Source organism: Oncorhynchus keta, chromosome 9 (assembly GCF_023373465.1).
Source record: "Oncorhynchus keta strain PuntledgeMale-10-30-2019 chromosome 9, Oket_V2, whole genome shotgun sequence".
Classification (NCBI taxonomy): Eukaryota; Metazoa; Chordata; class Actinopteri; order Salmoniformes; family Salmonidae; genus Oncorhynchus; species Oncorhynchus keta.
This window is the reverse complement of record NC_068429.1, coordinates 40,174,954-40,197,462: the sequence shown is the minus strand read 5'-3', so window position 1 is coordinate 40,197,462 and position 22,509 is coordinate 40,174,954. Positions and strand designations below refer to the sequence as shown.

Below are 22,509 nucleotides of genomic sequence, written 5' to 3'. Positions count from 1 at the left end.
ACAATGCTACAGTAGCTTGGGTTGTGGTTATTTCCATGTGACAGACACGTACAGTGTATATATGTATATATATATACAGAGTGTGGTACATTTTCTAGGAAGATATTTCAATATCATTATAACTCACTTCCTGAATTGAAAACTAAATTGACCCCAACCTTGAAGGAGATTAACCTTCTCTCTGATCCTTAAGATATTATAGTGAAGGCAAGACAAGGTTAACTCAGTGGTTACTTACAAAAAAAGAGATTTGCAATATTCTTAATCTACACATAAAACACACTGACCCTTTTCCTGTTTCAAAACGACCACACCAAGCCTAAACTCATTAACATACACTCATTAAAGGCCCAGTGCAGTCAAAATTTTGATTTTTCTGTGTTTTACTTATTTCCCCATACTATGAGTTTGGAATAATACTGTGAAATTGTGAAAATGGTGATATTGCCCTTTTAGTGTAAGAGCTGTCTGAAAAGACCGCCTGAAATTTCAGCCTGTTTCTGTGGGATGGCATTTTGGCCTGCCTGGTGACGTCACCATTAATAGACCAATAAGAAAGAGAGTTCCAAACCTCTCTGCCAGTAACAGCTGTTTTCAGGTTTCCCAGACAGTCTTAGCAAATTATTGAGAGAACAATTGCTCTTGGTAAGAAGCTATTTCTGTTTCTTTTCACCATTCTGATTGAAAACAATCACAGTAAAGTACTACATTTGTTACTCAGAAATGATTTGACATTGAGATAAAAAAAAATAAAAAATGGCTGCATTGGGCCTTTAATAACACACTGACATTCTACTACTACCCCAAACTCGCTAATAAGACACTCACACCCTCTCAGCAATTAATATCACTTTGTTTCCTGAATTGTTCTCTTTAGCAGCATCATGTTCATTTGGGACATAACACAGAGGCATTCTGAAGGATGAGGAGAGGTAGACAATAGGCGTGGTGTTAAAAGGTATGTTGCCTGGGGCTAGTGCAAAGCTATTTCAATCATAGGACAAAAACTCAAACTTTTGTGGAATGTAACCTGTTGTATGAAATGGATTTGAAGGGAACCTAATCCTGTGACGTTTTTGTTATCGTTTTATTTACACATAAACGACTTACAATAGCAGAAAATAACTCAAGGGGAGAGCCCATATTGTCGTAAAGGTCATCCTTGTTCACAACCATGACAACCATTCATAAGAACATGGTCACTGACTGACTCGTGACTTAAACATGCAAAATGACACCGGGTGTAATATTCACCTTCTTTCCATGGGCTCTCTGCTACCAACTATCTATGTCATATACTCCATTATTGTTACGATTGGTTATTATATGACAAATTCTCTCCTTGAGCTCTTGGCTACCAATCATCACGTTCACATAGATCTTACGTTATGAAGGGCCTAATAGTTTTCCCACTGCTTGGGTGTCGGTATCCTCTTCTCATATTTGCTGTGAGGCAAATAACATAAAATATGCAAACATTTATCCCACCACCCAGCAGAGGACCTCTAACAAAGTAAACAAATTAATTAAACAAAGTTATCCATGAGTGCAGGCTGGGAGTAAAGGTCATTAGTTGCATGACTAGGAGAGTCACAATAGCCTGATTTTCACTCTCATCTCAACAACATGAATGGAAGAGCCGGAGGGGGGAGATAGTGGGTGGAAAGACAAAAAGAGAGAGAGAGAGTGAAAGAGAAGGTGAAAGAGAGAGAACAAGATAAAAATAGGAAGGAAGAGGAGGAGTCTGCAAAGGCCAGAAGCAGGAATTGGGAGGGTGAGTTAGAGAGATAGGAGTGGTATCGTAGTTGTAGTTGATCTGAAACCAGCTCACTATCCAGGGATAGAGTTCCACAGAAGGAGTTTACTGTTCTCTCCCCACAAAACTCATGGAGCGAGCCTAGTGAAGAACTCAGTCTATAGGAGGCTTGGTATTACCGATACGTTCAAGGTAAGCAGACTGGTTTTCCAGAATTTCTCTTTCTGCATTCTATTCTCCTCCTCTTCCCTCTCCTATTTCTCCCCTTCCTTGCTTACACGGTTTTCTGGGTGAGGTATTTGCAGCTGTGTTTCTAGGCCTCTGGCCAGCTTCACACTCTCTCTCTCTCTCTCTCTCTCTCTCTCTCTCTCTCTCTCTCTCTCACTCACTCACACTCACTCACTCACTCACTATCAGGGTTAGAAAAGCTTCCACCTAAAAAAACACAGAACCAGAACTTGAAAATCTATATTCAGCAATGGAAACAGGTTGTGAAGTGTGAAGTGAGATCTAGTGTGTTTTAGAATCATTCAAAAAACAAGCTACAAACTTCTGGTTTCTGCCTTACACAAGAAAACCTATGTTACACAAGACACAGAGGAACATTTATGCTACTCTCTATTTCAGTGTGTGTGTGTGTGTGTGTGAGCTAGGAAGGAAATGTAGTCAGCAGAGAGCAGCGAGGGTCTGGGAGAGGGACAGAAAGCTTCTGGAATGCAGCCAGGGAAAGGCTCTAGAACAGGGCTCTCCAAAGCTGTTCCTGGAGAGCGACCTCCTGTTGATTTTCACTCCAACCCTAATCTAGCACACCTGATTCTAATAATTAGCTCGTTGATAAACTGAATTAGGTAAGTTACAACTGGGGGGCGAAAACCTACAGGAGGGTAGGTCTCCAGGAACAAGGTTAGAGAGCCCTGCTGTACAATGTGTGGAATGGAGACATCACCTCTTAGGCCGCTCGCTACCTGTACATGTGAAGGCAACCTGGACTCGGGGGTAGACGTAACATATCAAAAGTAAATCTATCTCCCTCCATTTAGTATGATATGTTATGTTTTGTATGGTACGCAGCAAATTGGCCGGTGTAACCTAGTGTTGATTTTTCAGTGTAACATTTCTAGTGTTGATTCAGGTGTTAAATGAACTCTATAAGTGTTAAAATAACACTCACTGGTGTAAAACAACCCTAGTGTTGGTGTTAATAACCAGTGTTAAAGGTAAACCACGCCCAACATTATCATGTTTCTCAGCATGCTCTATTGCAGGTAGATTTTTGGAATTGTATTGTTTGTTTCAATATGGATGTTTTTGCATGAACATTAATTTATGAATGAATGTTATGCTACTCAAATACACATAACATAGATTTTTCTAAACTAATCCAATCTGTTACTTATTGCCCCCGTTATTGAAAAGTCTGTTTCAGTTTACAGTGGCTTGCGAAAGTATTTACCCTCCTTGGCATTTTTCCTATTTTGTTGCCTTACAACCTGGAATTAAAATAGATTTTTTGGGGGGGTCCATATCATTTGATTTACACTACATGCCTATCACTTTGCAAAATATTTTTTATTGTGAAACAAACAAGACAAAATACAAAACTTAAGCATGCATAACCAGCTCCTTCAAGGCAAAGCTGCTCCAGCTCCTTCAAGTTGGATGGGTTCAGCTGGTGTACAGCAATCTTGAAGTCATACCACAGATTTTCAATTGGATTGAGGTCTGGGCTTTGACTAGGCCATTCCAAGACATTTAAATGTTTCCCCTTAAACCACTCAAGTGTTGCTTTAGCAGTATGCTTAGGGCCATTGAAGGTGAACCTCCCTCCCCGTCTCAAATTTCTGGAAGACTGAAACAGGTTTCCCTCAAGAATGTCCGTGTATTTAGCGCCATCCATCATTCCTTCAATTCTGACCAGTTCCCCAGTCCCTGCCGATGAAAAACATCCCCACAGCATGATGCTGCCACGACCATGCTTCACTGTGGGATGGTATTCTCGGGGTGATGAGAGGTGTTGGGTTTGCGCCAGACATAGCGTTTTCCTTGATGGCCAAAAAGCTCAATTTAGCCTCATCTGACCAGAGTACCTTCTTCCATATGTTTGGGGAGTCTCCCACATGCCTTTTGGCAAATACTAAATGTGTTTGCTTATTTTTATCTTTAAGCAATGGATTTTTTTCTGGCCAATCTTCTGTAAAGCCCAGCTCTGTGGAGTGTACGGCTTCAAGTGGTCCTATGGACAGATACTCCAATCTCCGCTGTGGAGCTTTGCAGCTCCTTCAGGGTTATCTTTGGTCTCTTTGATGACTCTCTGATTATTGCCCTCCTTGCCTGGTCCGTGAGTTTTGGTGGGCGGACCTCTCTTGGGAGGTTTGTTGTGGTGTCATATTATTTCATTTTTTAAATAATGGATTGAATTGTGTTCTGTGGGATGTTCAAAGTTTCTGATATTTTTTTATAACCCAACCCTGATCTGCACTTCTCCACAACTTTGTTTGTTGATGTCAATCATCTATTTCGTATGATATGTTAAGAATTAAAATTCTAATGAAATGTTATGAATTGCAATTTGTGCAATATGTAACGAATTTGCAATACATACAGTTGAAGTTGGAAGTTTACATACACTTAGGTTGGAGTCATTAAAACTCGTTTTACAACCACTCCACACATTTCCTGTTAACAAACTATAGTTTTGGCAAGTCAGTTAGGACATCTACTTTGTGCATGACACAAGTAGTTTATCCAACAATTGTTTATAGACAGATTATTTGTCTTATAATTCACTGTATCACAATTCCAGTGGGTCAGAAGTTTACATACACTAAGTTGACTGTGCCTTTAAACAGCTTGGAAAATTCCAGAAAAAGATGTCATGGCTTTAGAAGCTTCTGATAGGCCTTGAAATACAATGATGCCAATTAGCCTACCTTCAAACTCAGTGCCTTTTTGTTTGACATCGTGGGAAAATCAAAAGAAATCAGCCAAGACTTCAGGAAAAAAAATTGTAGACCTCCACAAGTCTGGTTCAGCAATTTCCAAACGCATGAAGGTACCACGTTCATCTGTACAAACAATAGTACGCAAGTATAAAAAACATGGGACCTCGCAGCCTCCATACCGCTCAGGAAGGAGACGCGTTCTGTCTCCTAGAGATGAATGCACTTTGATGCGAAAAAATGCAAATCAATCCCAGAACAACAGCAAAGGACCTTGTGAAGATGCTGGAGGAAACAGGTACACAAGTATCTATATCCACAGTAAAACGAGTCCTGTATCGACATAACCTGAAAGGCCGCTCAGCAAGGAAGAAGCCACTGCTCCAAAACCGCCATCAAAAGTCAGACCAACGGTTTGCAACTACACATGGGGACAAAGATCATACCTTTTATAGAAATATCCTCTGGTCTGATGAACCAAAAATGAAAAAGGGGGATGCTTGCAAGCTGAAGAACACCATCCCAACCGTGAAGCACGGGGGTGGCAGCATCATGTTGTGGGGGTGCTTTGCTACAGAAGGGACTGGTGCACTTCACAAAATAGATGGAATCATGAGGAAGTAAAAATTATGTGGATTTACTGAAGCAACATCTCAAGACATCTGTCAGGAAGTTAAAGCTTGGTCGCAAATGGGTCTTCCAAATGGACAATGACCCCAAGCATGCTTCCAAAGTTGTATCAAAATGGCCTAAGGACAACAAAGTCAAGGTATTGGAGTGGCCATCACAAAGCCCTGACCTCAATCCTATAGAAAATTTGTGGGCAGAACTGAAAAAGCGTGTGCGAGCAAGGAGGTCTACAAACCTGACTCCGTTACACCAGCTGTCAGGAGGAATGGGACAAAATTCTCCCAACTTATTGTGGGAAGCTTGTGGAAGGCTACCCGAAACATTTGACCCAAGTTAAACAATTTAAAGGCAATGCTACCAAATACTAATTGAGTGTATGTAAATGCCTGACCCACTGGGAATGTGTTAAAAGCTGGAATAAATAATTCTCTCTGCTATTATTCTGACATTTCACATTCTTAAAAATAAAACTGGTGATCCTAACTGACCTAAAATATGGCATCTTTAGTAGGATTAAATGTCAGGAATTGTGAAAAACGGAGTTTAAATGTATTTGGCTAAGGTATGTAAACTTCAGACTTCAACTGTATGTAAATAAGGTATTTCTATATTTACATTTTTAATACATTTGCTAAATTCTAAAAACCTGTTTTTGCTTTGCCATTATAGGGTATTGTGTGTAGATTGATGAGGATTTTTTTTAAAATCAATTTTAAAATAAAGCTGTAATGTAACGAAATGTGGAAAAAGTTGACAGGTCTGAATACTTTATGAATGCACTTTAGAGTAAGCAAATTAGTTTAATTCATGACCTCATTCTCTCTCAAAATATGTTTTGTTCACATCATAACGCACTTTATTTTTGTATTTTAATTTTACCACCCTTTTTGATAATGTCTCATCGCTGCAACTCCCCAACCGGCTCGGGAGAGGCGAAGGTGGAGTCATGTGATCCACCGACCTAACCGTGCCCCTTAACACCCGCCAGTTTAACCCGGAAGCCAGCCGCACCAATCTGTCGGAGGAAATGCCTTTCAACTGGCGACCGGGTCAGCCTACAGGCACCCGGCCATCCACAAGGAGCTGCAAGGGCGCGACGAGCCAAGTAAACCCCCCCTGGCCAAACCCTCCTATACGACGCTGGGCCAATTGTGCACCGTCCTTTGGTACTCCTGGCCACGGCCGGTTATGGCACAGCCCGGGTATGAAACGGGACTATAATAACGCCTCTAGCACTGCCTCAGACCACTGCGTCACTCAGGAGGCCATCATAACACACAATAAACTAAAGTAAGTAATGATGTCTAACTTTGAGTGAACATCATTGTGCGATCCACTGTGTGGAAAAACCTCTGCTTGTTTGGTGGAGAGTAGAGGCTTCCTATTTCAGCTGGAACATCTGAAAAATATGTGAGGACCAAGTGCCTGTAATTAACCCCTTGTCATAATAGTTGTGTGTTTCTGTAAAACTACAACGATTTGTAATGATTAAATAAATGCACTATAATGATTTGAAATAACGTGTTATTACTATATTGTGGCAAAGAATGAACTTAATCAGCCACACAAGGTGCTGCACAACCAGTAGTGGACTTATAGGCCTCCAAGCACTTTCTCTCGAGACACACAGGCCAAAATATGATTGTAGTAATTTGTGTGTTTTGGGATGCTGAAAAAAGTGTGTTCTATTGGACAACGTTCTAGTCTCTGATCTCCTTATCAGGAAGTTTTGGGGTGGGCTGAAATCTTGCCTCAGAACTCTTGCCGCAACTGCGAAATATGGTTAATGGCTTCACTTCTATTCCCGTAATCGTTATCTGTCAATAAGCAGAAAAAAATGCTCGCAAACCTTCGTAGATGATTGTTCATGTGTTGAGTCACATTACGTGAAATTAGTTCTCACAGTCTGCTACTTCTTAGGATCTGAGCCTATATCTGAATAGAGGAAATGGCTGAGGATCGCACTACACGCCAAGTTTGACTACAGTCAGATGCGACTGTTTGCACATAAATTTACGGCCTGAAAGGATGACACAATATCCTTGTTGAGTTGCAATACCTCAACAAGGATATTTGTCAAATATATTGACACAATTAGATACCCAGGTCATTTTACCAGGTACTATCTGATACTGACATATCTGAGCATGTGTAATATTGGATATTTTTTACCGGTCTATTTGTTCAGTGACAGGCAAGTTATTATAGACAGTTTAAGAAGTAATTCAGTTTCAGTGGCTAAGCTGTAACCCTCTGGGTTTTTCCATGTAACTTTACGACTATAGTAAATCTAACACCATAACCGATACATTAGTGGTATCATATAGCATGTTAAATGCATCTATAAGTACATTCTTCAATAGTTGGCATCCCTTGGCGAGGTATCTTTTCCGCCCTCTAAAAAAAAGAAAACGGAACGTAATTCACTGTGACTGTAATTGAATGATTAAAGCCTCTCTCTCTCTCTCAGATGGGCGACCAAGATGTTTCTGACAGACTGTCTGGGTCCCAGACAGACGGAGAGATGGGCGAAGAGAAAGGAGAAAGCGAAGGAGAGAGTGAAAGGAGGGGGTCGTGGACAGGCGCTGAGAGTTTGTACCAGTTCTCATCCTCTCTACGTGCTGTGGTTCGCATTAGACAGAAATACCTGACCATGAAAAAACGACGGCTGGAGTTAGCCGGGCTGGGTGTAGTAGGGCCAGTGGTAGGGGCTGGTCTCTTCACTGGGGCCCCTGTTCGCACCAGCCCCAAAATCTTCACCTTTGAGGGGTTGACCCCCTCCAGCACCACCACAACCTTCTCCTCGCTCCTCCAAAAGAGGAAGAAGAAGAAGAGATCGCGGCGGGTCATGTTCCCCAGTGGAGGGGGGTGCAGGAACCCTGTCATAAAGGAACACAGCCGAGCAAAGAACTGCCTCTTCCTCCTCTGCACCATCCTCTTCCTCCAGGTAATGTGTATGCGTGTGAGGTTGATCTTCATCTTCCTCTTTGTCTGTGTTTTAATGTCTCATTCTGTACTTTATCCCTCCATACAGGTGTATAATGCCATAGAAAACCTTGACGACCATGTCCTGAGGTATGACCTGGAGGGATTAGAGAAGACTCTATGCAGGGAGGTGTTTGGCCAGCAGGGGGCGATGGAGGCTCTGTTAGCCCAACTCAGAGACTACCTCTCTACCTACGTCCACAATAAACCCCTGGTCCTCTCCTTACATGGAACCAGCGGCGTGGGGAAGAGCCACGTAGGGAGACTCCTAGCTGGGCACTTCCGCTCAGTAGTGGGGGAGCCCCTGGTTCTCCAGTACTTTGTGTTGCACCACTGCCCCCTGGAGGATGACGCCTGGCGATGCGCCCGAGCGCTGACGATCTTGGTGTCGGAGACGGTGCTGAGAGCAGAGGAGGAGGAGAAAATTCCAGTATTCATCTTCGACGAAGCAGAGCACCTTCACCCAGAGCTGCTTGATGCGCTGCGGGATCTGGTGCAATCAAAACTCTCCAACGAATATCTTAACGCAGTCTACCTGTTCCTTAGCAACCAAGGACACAATCACATCACTAAGCACCTGCTGCACAACTCCTCCAGCGACTCCATGATGACTGTGTCTGAGTACCATGGCAACTTCGTCAAGGAGCTGACCCCGTTGTTGCGGAACACTCTGGAGATGCTCCACCCACTGTGGGCAGACGCTGAACTCATACCTCTGACCCTGCTGGAGAAAGGTCACGTGACAGAGTGCTTCCTGGACGAGATGATGAGGGAGGGGTTCTACCCGGACCGTACCAACATTGAGAGGCTGGCAGGGGAGATAGAGTACTACCCCGTGGTATGGGGCCGGGTGTATGCCCGGACAGGCTGTAAACAGGTTGTGGCGAAGGTCAACCTCCTATGAGAGACCTACAGAGGGATGTTGAGATGACAGAAGACAGGGACCGAGAAAGACGTGTCCTGAGAAAAGATACTACTGGACAGTGTCAGTTCCAATAACTGTTTTGGCCCATAGTCTTTTGGAGCCTAAAGACTTTGTGTTTCTTGTGATCCATCAAGCAAACAAAGCCCAAGTTACTCGCCAGAACCCACCATTGGGGAAAAAACATTGTCGTATGTCTGAGAATGAGGAGTATCTCCACGATGAAGGCTAATCATGTCAGATAATCGTCTTTTCTATGTTCTGTATCTTAGCACCATCCGGAACGAGCCCCTTGGTTACTAGATAATTACCATTTAGGTATGAGATAGGATAGGTAAGGGCTAATATCATAGCCTGCACATCTGGAGAGGAGTCCAAATCAGGAGTTGTGGTCATGGTGAAGCACCACTGCTCATTCTCCCACGATGCTGTTAGGCAAACTACTGACAGTAATACACAAGACCCCGCTCCCAATAGAGCCTTCAAACTCAAATCTGGACCCCGAAGCCAGTTCCACTTCATTTGTTCATTGTTCCCTTCTAATCAGGAACTGATTTAGACCTGAGACAACAGATGTGTGCAATTAGTTATCAGGGCTAAACAAAAAAACAGCAAGCTCCAGACCTCGTAGTGTAAGAGTTGAATAACACCGCAATAGAGGAAGATATTAGGATTCGTACCAAATGAGTCTGGTTGTGACAATGACAAAGACAGGGCCAAGAGCAGCACAGGAAAATGTGATGAAGTAGTTGTATTTTGTTAACATACTATATTGATTAAACTGTATCATGCTTTCTGAATTATTCAGCTATCTGATTGACAGCGACCAAGGGGTTTGGGACATAATGCTTGTTCTGAAGCCCCCAGAAATAATTTTAAATAAAAAAATACATATGCAAATTATTCCAACTGAACCAAATACTGGAATAAGCAGGCTGGTACGGTACAATCTCAGAAACACTGTGCCTCTACTCATCACATTGTTATCTATAATCTCAACCCTCTTATCACTACTATTCTCACTAAAGTGTTAATGGACCACAAATATTCTCAAAATAACATTGAGAAATAAAAGACATCAAGACAAGCTTTTTTTAATTAGAATTCCATTACTTGAGGTTGGGGGGAAAAAACGAGATGCTGTGTCTTGAACACAACCAATTCAAAAAGATTCATAATTATGACAAAATTGGAAAGAAAACAAAGATACATGGAGTCATGGTTTATGACTTGGTAAAGGAGGGACCGAGCCTATACAACAGCATCCCTTTAAATGTTGTCTCACCGTATCAGTGTTGAAACTCAGGAGGAGAATATGTATACTATGTACAGAGAGTGGGACATACAGGGAGGGTCGTTTGGCTCCCAGGGGCACCAATGACAGCCAGGAAGGAGTGTAAGTCTAAAGCAGCATGAGCAACAACATCCTCATCCCTCTTCATGTGACCACAGATCTTAAGAGTAGATCGATATAAGCAACACTGTAGAAATGACATCTTTCCTCACCTACTGGGAAGATTTCACCACAGCTGTCCTCTAAAGACGAGTGGCCTCAGAGCAAAGACAAGGAAATTAAGAAATATTGCGTTTTGGGACATGTAGAACTGCATTCAGCCGACAACAATCCTAATAGGTCCTTCTGTCTGTAGCGCTGTATGCGTAATGTAGAATCTTCCTTAAACTCTCCTGCAGACTCCCGTATTCAGTGTAGTTACAGTAACAGCAGACTGTAGCGGTGGTGAAATGGTTGGTTCCCTCTCAGGGTTGGGCTCACTTAAAATCTCAGTTCGGTCAAGTCAGGAATTGAAAGAAAATTGGCTGAAGTGGCATACAATTGAAGTTGTGCCCATCCAAAATCACAAACATCCTACGATCACACTGGGTTTAACGGACAACATGGTCCACAACTGAACACAGCACAACCAAAATACACCGAAACATTTTATACTCGAACCAATACAAAAGAAACAGACGGCATTCTTTTTAAACCAAGAGAACACCGGGCTTCAAATGCATCCGGCTTCCATCCTTACTAAGCCTCCTGTCCTACACCCGGTATTCATTCAGACATGCTTACAATGAAATACGAAGGGGAAAATAAACGTAAGTTCACGCCGAGCGACACGTTTACCGAAGACTACTCAGCCAAACGCCTACTGAAATATTAGTGCCGCTTCAGTAACCAGTCAGAAGATTTACAAAAAAACTTAGCCAGTGTTTCTGTACAACGTCAGCTAAAAGGGGAGGTATCCATCCCCAGTGCTTGCCTTTATGCACTCAGACTGAAACACTCCATTTCAAACAAGATGACTAGTAGTGATAACTAACCAACTAAACCAAAAGGCTAGACTATAACGGCCATGACATTACAGAATGCCTCTCTCGGTCTCTCTATTCATTCATGTATTTTAGCCACTTTAGACAAGATGGACATGACGGCCACAGGTTTGACTATTACTGCCAAAACACTCGATGTGTGTGAGTGTAAAGGGACTGTGGTGTGTGAGAGAGAGGTGGGAATGGAGTGTCTACAGGATGATTGTTTTGGATAAGGGCTGTGGTAGGGTGTGTGGGGTTGGGAATGGGGGTGATTGGTTCTGGGCTCTTCTCTTGGTTGTTGGGTCTTGTTCCCTGCCGCTCTATGCCTCCAGCTCGAAGCCCAGGCCCACTTTGTGGCCGCCGGTGTTGAAGTTCTTCCCGTCGATCAGGGCTGACAGAGTCACCTTCACACCTACAGAGGAGAGGAATTTACTGGAGATGTAAAGCAGTATAGCTCGACCTAAAATGACAGTTGTGCTCAGAGACCTTGCTCAGAGGATATCATGAATTGTAATCAAATCAATCAGTCATTAGATCACCTGGCCTGAGGGTCTGGGTGTAGCCGACTCCAATCAGGCTGGCGTTGTTCACTTTGGCCTGCAGGGGGAGACACAGGCAGTCATTGAACGTGTTCTGGTGAGCAAATCTGAATGAATTGCAAAAAGCTTCATCCCTGCTAGGGGTGGGTCTACAGCAAGAGCCTGGGTTGAGACTAAGATAGACAGAGTACTTGTGTGTGTTACTCACAGACAGGGAAGCATCTTTGTCCAGGGCGTATTTGGCTGCGATGCCGAAGCGTGTGTTGTTGCTGCCGGCCGTCCAGGCCAGAGTGACCGCCGTCTCCAGCTTGTCATCCACCTTCTGGTAGATAGAACCTCCAAACTCAGTCCCATCATTACTGAAAGAGGAGAGAGAGAACAGATAGACATGCCCAAATCAAGCACGAGTTCACACTCCTAGACAACCTCTCTCCATTGTTCCTGAAAGAGAGAGGGGGCAAGATATAGTAAGAAACCATCCTAAAATGAATGAATACCTCCCTGCTCCATGACATTATTACTGAGAAAGAATCCATAGAGCGGGGCTTCCCCATTCATGTCAATGGTGGCATTATGGGTGGACCCATGAGTTAACCAGTCAAATTGCTAGGGTTAGAGGTGTTACGTTCATGTTTTAAGTATCCCTATATTGCTGTTATTACGGCGCTAACACCCTTATTAGTACGCCTGCGCAGGAGTCTCGTTGATGAACACAGCCTAAGTGCAATGGCAACTATGTACTGCGCTAATACAGCTGAGTAAACGTTCAACTGGAATCTTGTCGTTGTGTCATTTTGACTTAACATGAGGTTCTAAGCCATTCTATTGATTCATTTTCTATTAGAGAGACACAGGGCAACAGTTACCAAACTTGTATCATCTAACACATTTCTACATTTATGGTGATTCACAAAAACAAAACCAGCGTTTTTAGCCATGACCCACTGCACTGAGATACTCACACGTTGGTGTGGAGCTGGAAGTCTCCAGCCTTGTATCCCAGGGCGAAGTTGTTCTGGGCCAGTTTGGACTTGGCCATATCGAAGGCCATCTGGTACCCGGCAAGCCAGCCGTCATAGCCCACCACGGCTGCTGCGTGGATTATGGGACCCTCGAAGTCAACATCACAGCCCACATTAAGGAAGTCACGCTTGTAGCCAGTCTTCAGCTTGCCACTCTTCTTGCTGAGTACAGATGGAGAAGAGAAAGAGCCAATTAGACAGCCAACAAATATCCTTTCATATCTGATCCTTGATTTTCTAAAAAAGGTGATAGCATCGTCAATAAATAAATCCCAAATCCTTTCGTCAGGTCATATTTTAGTTAACCTCGCCTTTCATGTAAAAACGTCATGAACATCATGCTTTTAGGTAATTTTGGGCATGTATTAAATTAAAGTTCGACCAATTACAGTCCCCTTGTTTAGGACAGGGGTTTTCAAAGGAGGGTATTGCAGGAGGTCCGTGGGCAAGTCTCTTCATATATAATTTTGGCCAAGGAATCCATGGAACATGTGCCTGGCAGGCTCACAGGGATATTGGTCTCCACACTACTCCACCAATTATACATTTTTCAACTCAATACTTCTTGGATTCCCCAAAAGTGATTTTCTTTTCAACATAAATGCACTGTAATTTAAGCTTTAAAACTGCAATGCTCTCTCTGCCTCATTACAAAATGTGTTGAAAAAACAGGAGATTTGCCAAGAGATGGGCCTTTAAATATTCCTTCCGAGGGACCCAAGAGTTGGGTTCGCCTGGCCATGCACTATTAGAGCTCCTTGTATGCTATATTTATGTCACTTGAGTTGTGTTCTGATTATGAAGGGGTCCCTGATGAATTTACCATCACTAAAGGGGTCCCCCATCATTTTTATGTAGAAAGACTGAAAAGCTCAGTTCTGGTGATGTTTCTGCAACTTGGAGTCCACCAGTGAAAAATGAAATTGATTGGACATTACATTTAAGTCATTTAGCAGACACTCTTATCCAGAGCGACTTACAAATTGGTGCATTCACCTTATGACATCCATTTGGAAAGGCACACACCTGTCTATATAAAGATCCCCCAGTTGACAGTGCATGTCAGAGCAAAAAGCAAGCCACGAGGTTGAACTAATTGTCCATAGAGCTACATTTCTAATAAAAAAAAAAAATGTTTTTTTTTTGCCTTGTCATTATGGTGTATTGTGTGCAGATGGATGAGGGGGAAAAAACGATTGAATCCATTTTAGAAAAAGGCTGTAACGTAACACTTGGAGGGACAAATAAAATCACCCCCTACCAGATAGGAAACACTGGTCTAAACAATGCTTGAAACTCCAGTTGTACGTGTTTAAAAAAAAAAAAAATGATGCCATTGTAGGAGTAGCGATATAAATGTGGTTGCGATGGAAAGCTGGGACCAACATACAGAACTGCTTTACAGAAGAAATATCAGCCTGCGCATAGAAGCACGAGATTGAACTTCACTCAACTTGCTAGAACTTTCCCCGTTAGTATACTCCATCGTTTGTGAGAGAAGAAAAATGGTCTTTGCATTAAGGCTTATATAAATTAAGGCTTATATAAATGATAGGAGTGTTACTCTGGTTGTGCAAGTTGCTGTTTTCACATAACTCTGTACCTAATTCACCACGGCTGTGCACATCTCGTGTTCTTACCCTCCACCCTCTGTACTCTGAAACTTGCACGTTCGGAACGAGGTATCTCTATTCCATACAGTCTCTCCTTATCCTCTTTCTAAGAATAAACTTAGGTCTCGCAGGATACCTGGCAGGAGGACTCAGAATATATGGCCACCTCATCTAGTAGATATGGGTTGGTTCGGCATATTTTTTATATATATTTTTCCTTTATTTAATTAGGCAAGTCAGTTAAGAACAAATTCTTATTTTCAATGACGGCCTAAGAACAGTGGGTTAACTGCCTGTTCAGGGGCAGAACGACAGATTTGTACCTTGTCAGCTCGGGGATTTGAACTTGCAACCTTTCAGTTACTAGTCCAAACCTCTAACCACTAGGCTACCCTGCCGCCCACATTGAGACAGTTGTGGTGGATTATGGAAATGTAACCAGGTTGGGCTATATAAGGCAAGCCCCAATTCAGAATCATTGGGCTCTCAACGAATCACCTACGGTAGGTCGTTGACCAGCTCCATTATTGTAATAATGAATCATTATCAAAGAGAATGAGAGAGTGCCAAGAGTGTGCAAAACTGTCATCAAGGCAAAGGGTGGCTACCCTGAAGAATCTCAAATATATTTGGATTTGTTTAACTCTTTTTTGGTTACTACATGATTCCATATGTGTTATTTCATAGTTTAGATGTCTTCACTATTATTGTACAATATAGGAAACGGTAAAAATGAAGAAACTCTGGAATGGGTAGGTGTGTCCAAACTTTTGACCGGTACTGTAGATCATTTGTAGACAGCAATAGGGGAGTAGCATGATTTGTCTGATTCTCAGTAATAATGGTATGGGAATAATGTAGCATTTTATTTTGTAAAGTATTTTTTTTGCATCTAACACCACAACAACATTTTCAGTCACCTCATTGTCTGAAGGACAAGTCTCATGGTATGTAGAACTACATTGAACACCCCACATTGGCTGCTACTGTAGGCTAAATTATAGGACAGCTATTTCCATGATAACATGTTATGCAATGCATTTTCTCCATTGTTTTTCCCCATTATGATCAAATAGCCACAGTAGCCTACTTGACCACTGTTAAAACTAACTTAAAGCAGGTACATCCTGCTTTCACAGTAAACGTGCGCCCTGGAAGTTGCACAGAATGTTCACAATGTTCAGGTTCACACTCAGCAGACCTGTCATTTGCTCAGTGCCCCCCCAAAAAATTTAGAAATATTTATCTCGCATAGAATGCACAACATTATTTGGGAATTTATTTCATCGAATAGACATACTACTTTATTAGGCAATGTTATCCCCTCCCCTGAGATTTTTTATTGCCCACCGAAAACGTTAACACCTGTAAATGGCATATATACACTGAGTACACCAAACATTAGGAACATCTTCCCAATATTGAGTTGCACCCCCTTTTGCCCTCAGAACAGCCTCAATTCAGGGCATGGACTCTAAAAGCTGTCGAACGTGCTCCCCACGGATGCTGGCCCACGTTGTATCCAACGCTTCCCACGGTTGTATAAAGTTAGCTGGATGTCCTTTGGGTGATGGACCATTCTTGATACACACAGGAAACTGTTGAGTGTGAAAAACCCAGCAACGCTACAGTTCTTGACACACTCAAACCAGTGCGGCTGGCACTTACAACCATACCTTGTTCAAAGGCACCTCAATCTTTTATCTTGCCCATTCACCCTCTGAATGGCACACATAAACAATCCATGTGTCGATTGTCTCAAGGCTTAAAAATCCTTCTTTAACCTGTCTCTTCCACTTAATTCACACTGATTGAAGTGGATTTAACAAGTGACATTAATAAGAGATCATAGCCTTCACCTTGATTCACCTGGTTAGTCTACATCATGGAAAGAGCAGGCGTTCTTAATGTTTTGTCCACACATATCAGATTGACGTCTCTCTCTCACCCCGTGTTTGGTACGAAGGATGTGTCCAGGGCCACCTTGAGTCCCTGAGCCAGCTGGTCCTCCACAGTGACCTCTGTAGCCAGGGTGTTGTCGGTGTTCCACTTCTGGTTGAAGCTCAGGCCCAGCTCCTTCATCTTGTACTTGGTCTCCAGGTTACCTGCTGCCTTCCCCGTGTCTGTGTTACTGGAACCTGATGTGTTGAACTCCTGAGAGGGTGAGAGAGAGGAAACAAAAAGAGAGTGGGACAATGTGTGAGACAAGCGACGGTGTGAGGGGAGAGAGAGTTGAGGTCAAAGAGTTTGAAAGGACTGAGGGAATGAGTAATGAGTGTGCGAGTGAGAGAACGGGAGAAAGAGAAGAAGAATCTAGAAGAGCAGATCGTTGAAACGGGCAGTTTTGTGCTGACTGCAGAAGACATCCTGACAGAATCATGCATTATGTGAGGAGAGACACAGAAAACATGACAGGTGAGAAGAAAAGTATGCGAGGAAAAAAAAGGTCAAGAAAATCAGGGATGCAAGGTAAGGATGGTGGGTGACTGGATCCCTGGGAGAGAGGAAGGATAGATCATTTGGATGGAGACAAAAATAATAATAATATTCACTGGACAGTGATGAAGATGCAAACAGACCGACATTACCATCAGCGGGACATAATTTTAACAGTGAGATCAGACCGTCTGAATCTCCCAGCACATATCACATATATATATTTTTTTACTTGCTATATTGTATTTACTTCGCCACCAAGGCCTTTTTTTGCCTTCACCTCCCTTATCTCACCTCATTTGCTCACATTATATATAGACTAATTTTTCTACTGTATTATTGACTGTATGTTTGTTTTACTCCATGTGTAACTCTGTGTTGTTGTTCGTGTCGAACTGCTTTGCTTTATCTTGGCCAGGTCGCAATTGTAAATGAGAACTTGTTCTCAACTTGCCTACCTGGTTAAATAAAGGTGAAATAAAACATATCACGGATCATGCTGTATATAGTACAGACATCAGTACACTGTGGGAGAGAGTCTTACCATCTACAGTAGAGAGCAATCCAGGAGGCAGTGGGACAGAGCAGGGGTTAGGATGGCAGATAGGGAGACACACACACACAGTCTTACACACAACCTATAGAATGGTTGTGTTATTACAGAGCCATAGACAGGATTAGAGAGAGAGAAGCTGAGGCAGAGCAGAGCAGGTGGGACAGAGGATAAAGTGAGGTAGAGCAGAGCAGGTGGGACAGAGGATAAAGTGAGGTAGAGCAGAGCAGGTGGGACAGAGGATAAAGTGAGGCAGAGCAGAGCAGGTGGGACAGAGGATAAAGTGAGGTAGAGCAGAGCAGGTGGGACAGAGGATAAAGTGAGGTAGAGCAGAGCAGGTGGGACAGAGGATAAAGTGAGGCAGAGCAGAGCAGGTGGGACAGAGGATAAAGTGAGGTAGAGCAGAGCAGGTGGGACAGAGGATAAAGTGAGGCAGAGCAGAGCAGGTGGGACAGAGGATAAAGTGAGGTAGAGCAGAGCAGGTGGGACAGAGGATAAAGTGAGGCAGAGCAGAGCAGGTGGGACAGAGGATAAAGTGAGGCAGAGCAGAGCAGGTGGGACAGAGGATAAAGTGAGGTAGAGCAGAGCAGGTGGGACAGAGGATAAAGTGAGGCAGAGCAGAGCAGGTGGGACAGAGGATAAAGTGAGGCAGAGCAGAGCAGGTGGGACAGAGGATAAAGTGAGGTAGAGCAGAGCAGGTGGGACAGAGGATAAAGTGAGGTAGAGCAGAGCAGGTGGGACAGAGGAGAAAGTGAGGTAGAGCAGAGCAGGTGGGACAGAGGAGAAAGTAAAGGGGAAAAGGACAGTAACAGAAGACTCACCACTCCACTCTGAGACTTGGTCTTCAGGTCCAACTTCACAATGCCGAAGCCTGGATGGTTAAACAAGAGGTTGATGAGTTAATGTTACATCTGAGCAGACTCGTAGAGTCATAAAACACATACGGCCGGCCCCATTATAGTCAAAGACTTCTGAGAAAGCACGAATGACAATTGGTTTATGATGCATTCAATTACACATATTGTTTGCTTTGCTTTCTAACAAACCATAAACTCGCCAGCCAAGTGCAATTTTAAAATGTTTACATCACATTGACTGATTCCCAGTTGACTTCTGCGTTTCAAATTCTGGCAAGACCAGGCTATGAACAGTAACTTGATCTGTTCTTCACTGCTTTAGCCAACTCCCTGGCGGTCATGTGTTTTGTGTGGAATTATGGCTTCTCCTCCTTAGCCTTACTGTTCAGGTGTGCAAACATTTTTACTATTAACTCACCATAGCCCTTGCTGAATATGTCCTTGGCAGTCTTGCCCAGGTCTGAATATGAAGGAGGAACAGCCATTGCACCTGAAGAAGAGAGAAGACAGGACATTCAACATACGTAGGCCTGTGTCCCACTGCAATATTTGACTCAGTTCACATAGATCAGGTGGTTAGTCAGTGGAGTGTGATTTTCTAGAATATTGCAAACAGCCAACACGATTCCCTCAGGACTGATTCGGAAAAGTCAGAGGTGGTATGCATTTTCTTGACAGAACAGGCTGCAGTATTTGCAGACCTAGACCCTTGTTATGGCTTGACAGGACTGGGTATAGACACATATTGTAACAATATTTGCAGGCATCACAAAACCAAACTAAGAAAACAAGTGTATTTGTGTTTATTAAGGATCCTAGCAGCTACTCTTCCTGGGTTCCAAACACATTAAGGTACATACATCACACATAAAACAAAAGATAAAACAGTACATACAACATTACCCTCTTCCCGTGGAACCATAAAATGTAAGGATTGGAGAGAAGGGGGGTGTCTGAAGTGGAGAATATATACTTGTGATGGTAGGAACCTGTCTTTGTCTGAATTACAGCTGTAACGACCCCTTAAGAAGAATTCAACTTGGTTGACCTTCTCTAGTTTCCATGAGTTATTTACTCTGAACATTTAGAAACTAACAGAAGGCAGAGCAGCGCTTTATTATGGACAGACTTCTCCCCATTTTAGGTACTGTTGTATCAACATGTTTTGACTAGGGATGAAACTGTTACCGGTTTCACGATAAAATTCCCAACGGTTAGTATTACTGTTTCTAATTTTTATTATCGTTAAAACGTACGGTAAATACTGTCCAGCATCAACCAAAGTTAGCAACAGTCGAACGCAGGCGCAGCATGGGTTTTATTTTGTGTGGAAACATGGCGGAAGGCAGTGACAGCGATCGGGAGATTTTTCAGCCTTCTAATAAGAGGTCAACATCTGAAGTGTGGTCGTATTTTGAGTTTTACAAGAGTGCTGAAGGAAGTTTAATCGAAAATGGTCACTGTCTGCAGAACATGCAACGACAAAAAAAAAAAACGCGGCGAAAGGGGGCAACACTTCAAATCTCATGAGTCATCTTCGTAACCAACACCAATTAACGTTACTGTATTGCGAATGAAAGGTAATTTAACGTTTAGCTCAACGCATGTGGGGACTTCGTAATGGGGGAAAATGTAATGCTTTGTCTGTCTAACTTGCTAATAGCTTGTCAATAATGTAAACTGAAGCTTTCAGTGTTACCTACTTTTGTAAAAACACTGCACGTTGTTCTGCTGCTGTATGCGTCGTGTGTCTGCACACTATTCGTCCATTGCACAGGATAGCACGTTGTCGTTTAGTCACAGAACCAACATATTTTGTTCATTTAAAATCCGGCAGTTGTCGACTTGGTTGTAAAAGTGTTACAACAGGAGAAACACTAGACTCTTATACAAGACTCCTGTATTTATGTCAATTGTTGGGCTCATTGCAATTACTATCACTGTCTTCTTAAGACTCAATTGTATTTATGTCATATGTGCATGGGTCATTGCATATACTCAAATGCAACACAGAATTGACTGTGTGTGATAATTATTATAATGTAACACTAATAATACATTTGCTATTCCCTTGTTTACAGAGTGGGCGTGCAGCCATATTTAATGTTACTATTTTAAATGTTTATGCACACAAAGTGCATAGTGCTGCTAATTTTATTTGTTGTTTATCCCATTTGCTTACTTAAGGTTGTTTTCATTTAAACCTGCACAAGAAATTTACCTCATGGCCACATGGTGCCATCTTTAATGTTATTATTTTAATGTTTATGCAAAGTGCATAGTTCTGCTAATTGTATTTGTTGGTTTTCAATATAACACTTGGTGAAATTATTTCATTGTGTATATCAGTACTTTGAACATTTCCAGCACATTTGAACAATACCGCGATAATAGCCAACTGATAATTTTGGTCACTATAATCGTGATATGAAATGCTCGTATCGTTTAATCTCTAGTTTTGACCATGACAGATTATAATCCAATGTTACTTCAAGCAGTTTAGTCACGTCAATTTGCTAAATATCCACATTATTCATTACAACATTTTGTCGATGGCTAAATAGTTGATTTTACAGAGACATTTCTATTCATGTGTATTTTGAGATACTTTTAAATGTCGCAAAGCATTTCTATTCATTAATGATCAGGTAACTAATAATCAGTCAATGTATTTATAATATTGAAAAAATATAATTTGCTATTCTAATTAGCTAATGTTCAACGCTATAAAATTGTATTATCCTGCCAACGACCTAACAATGAGACTGGTTAATCCACTCCTGATTTTTTTATTTGACCTTTATTTAACTAGCCAAGTCAGTTATTATAGGAACAGTGGATTATCTTTCAAAATGAGCAGTCAATGATAGCTAACGTTAGCTAGCTTTAGCTGAAAGCTAGTATCTTGAAGGTGAGGGCCATCGGCATAAAATAATACCTTTGTGCCCTAATATCGGGTTTAACATGTATTGTGCACCGTCAATTTCGGACAAAGGACAGTTTGGAGAGTGGTCTTTAGCAAGGCTAGCCAAATTGTCCTAATTGGAATGCTGGCTAGGCTAGATAACTAGTTACATCTGCGTTGGGGTGGCTTGACTTCATCAGTAAATTAACCAACTAGCCAACATTAAGTAATTCGTATGTTAAGTCATTGTAATGTAATAATTTATATATTGAGTTAACACAAAATTATACTTGGGATTAGACGGTACGACATTGGCAAACAACATTATGTAACATTTGCTAGGGCACTAGCCAGTGCTCTGAACTATCTAGTTAGCTTGCTAGACAACCACATTACTCAACAGATGGACATTGGAATAGTCCCTTGTAGCCGGCTAGTTGGTGCAGTGGCTAACCTTGGACAAACGCGCTAGTTAGTGACATGCATTTTCCATGATTATTCCATGCAATAAACAGCATTATAACAAATAAACCGTTGTGCTTTATATTAGCTAGATTGTTCATACCGATGTTATGTTGTGAAGCGTCTGAGCACTGTTCTTCCTTCACCCTGTCAAGCTAGCGTACTTTAGTTCTCTCCCACCAACTAGCATGAAGAATCTGTTTGGCAAAGATAGGGCACAGTGAAGGAGACACAATGAGCATGCGCAATTCACCGTAGGGCACAGTGAAGGAGACACAATGAGCATGCGCAATTCACCGGGGCGATGGCATGAATGACTGCAGCAGAATGTTTTAGCTACATCATTTGTCAAATTCATTCCAGCATTTGCCAATAAAGCAATATATTCAGTGAATTCAATTTATTCATAGTAAAATTGCATCTCAAAGGGCTTGGGAGTGACACTGGCTCTTTTGCAATCTTCAGACTTTTTGCAACCTACAATTTATTTGGTTAGCCGCATCAACTGCAGATTTCTTTAGGGGTACGCCTCTTCTGTGATGTACGCATTTGCACTCCTAAACAACGAGAT

General features: G+C 42.3%; 1 protein-coding gene, 1 long non-coding RNA gene and 1 pseudogene across 5 annotated transcripts; 2 read left to right on the top strand and 1 right to left on the bottom strand.

The window, feature by feature from the left end:
• The first annotated feature begins 1,291 nt into the window (after positions 1-1,291).
• Positions 1,292-10,032, top strand: LOC118387780 (torsin-4A-like). 2 transcript variants are annotated; one of them, XM_035776481.2, is made up of 3 exons: positions 1,292-1,948; positions 7,796-8,272; positions 8,360-10,032. In XM_035776481.2, exons 2-3 carry the CDS (start codon positions 7,796-7,798, stop codon positions 9,212-9,214), a joined length of 1,332 nt encoding a protein of 443 aa, XP_035632374.1. In that variant the 5' UTR covers positions 1,292-1,948; the 3' UTR covers positions 9,215-10,032. The 2 variants fall into 2 exon arrangements, with proteins under 2 accessions (XP_035632374.1, XP_035632375.1); XM_035776482.2 differs by lacking the exon at positions 1,292-1,948 and adding an exon at positions 6,346-6,615.
• Positions 10,033-10,310: 278 nt separating this feature from the next.
• Positions 10,311-22,143, bottom strand: LOC118387781 (voltage-dependent anion-selective channel protein 2-like; annotated as a pseudogene). Its single transcript, XR_008143293.1, has 8 exons — positions 22,042-22,143; positions 18,990-19,061; positions 18,536-18,585; positions 16,674-16,879; positions 13,053-13,274; positions 12,299-12,449; positions 12,091-12,148; positions 10,311-11,963 (listed from the first exon to the last, which is right to left on the bottom strand). The product of XR_008143293.1 is annotated as a voltage-dependent anion-selective channel protein 2-like (transcript).
• LOC127931852 (uncharacterized) lies at positions 17,758-18,528 on the top strand. 2 transcript variants are annotated; one of them, XR_008143294.1, is made up of 3 exons: positions 17,758-17,944; positions 17,981-18,052; positions 18,377-18,528. It is a non-coding gene; the product is annotated as an uncharacterized LOC127931852 (long non-coding RNA). The 2 variants fall into 2 exon arrangements; XR_008143295.1 differs by lacking the exon at positions 18,377-18,528 and adding an exon at positions 18,089-18,321.
• Positions 22,144-22,509: the final 366 nt, after the last annotated feature.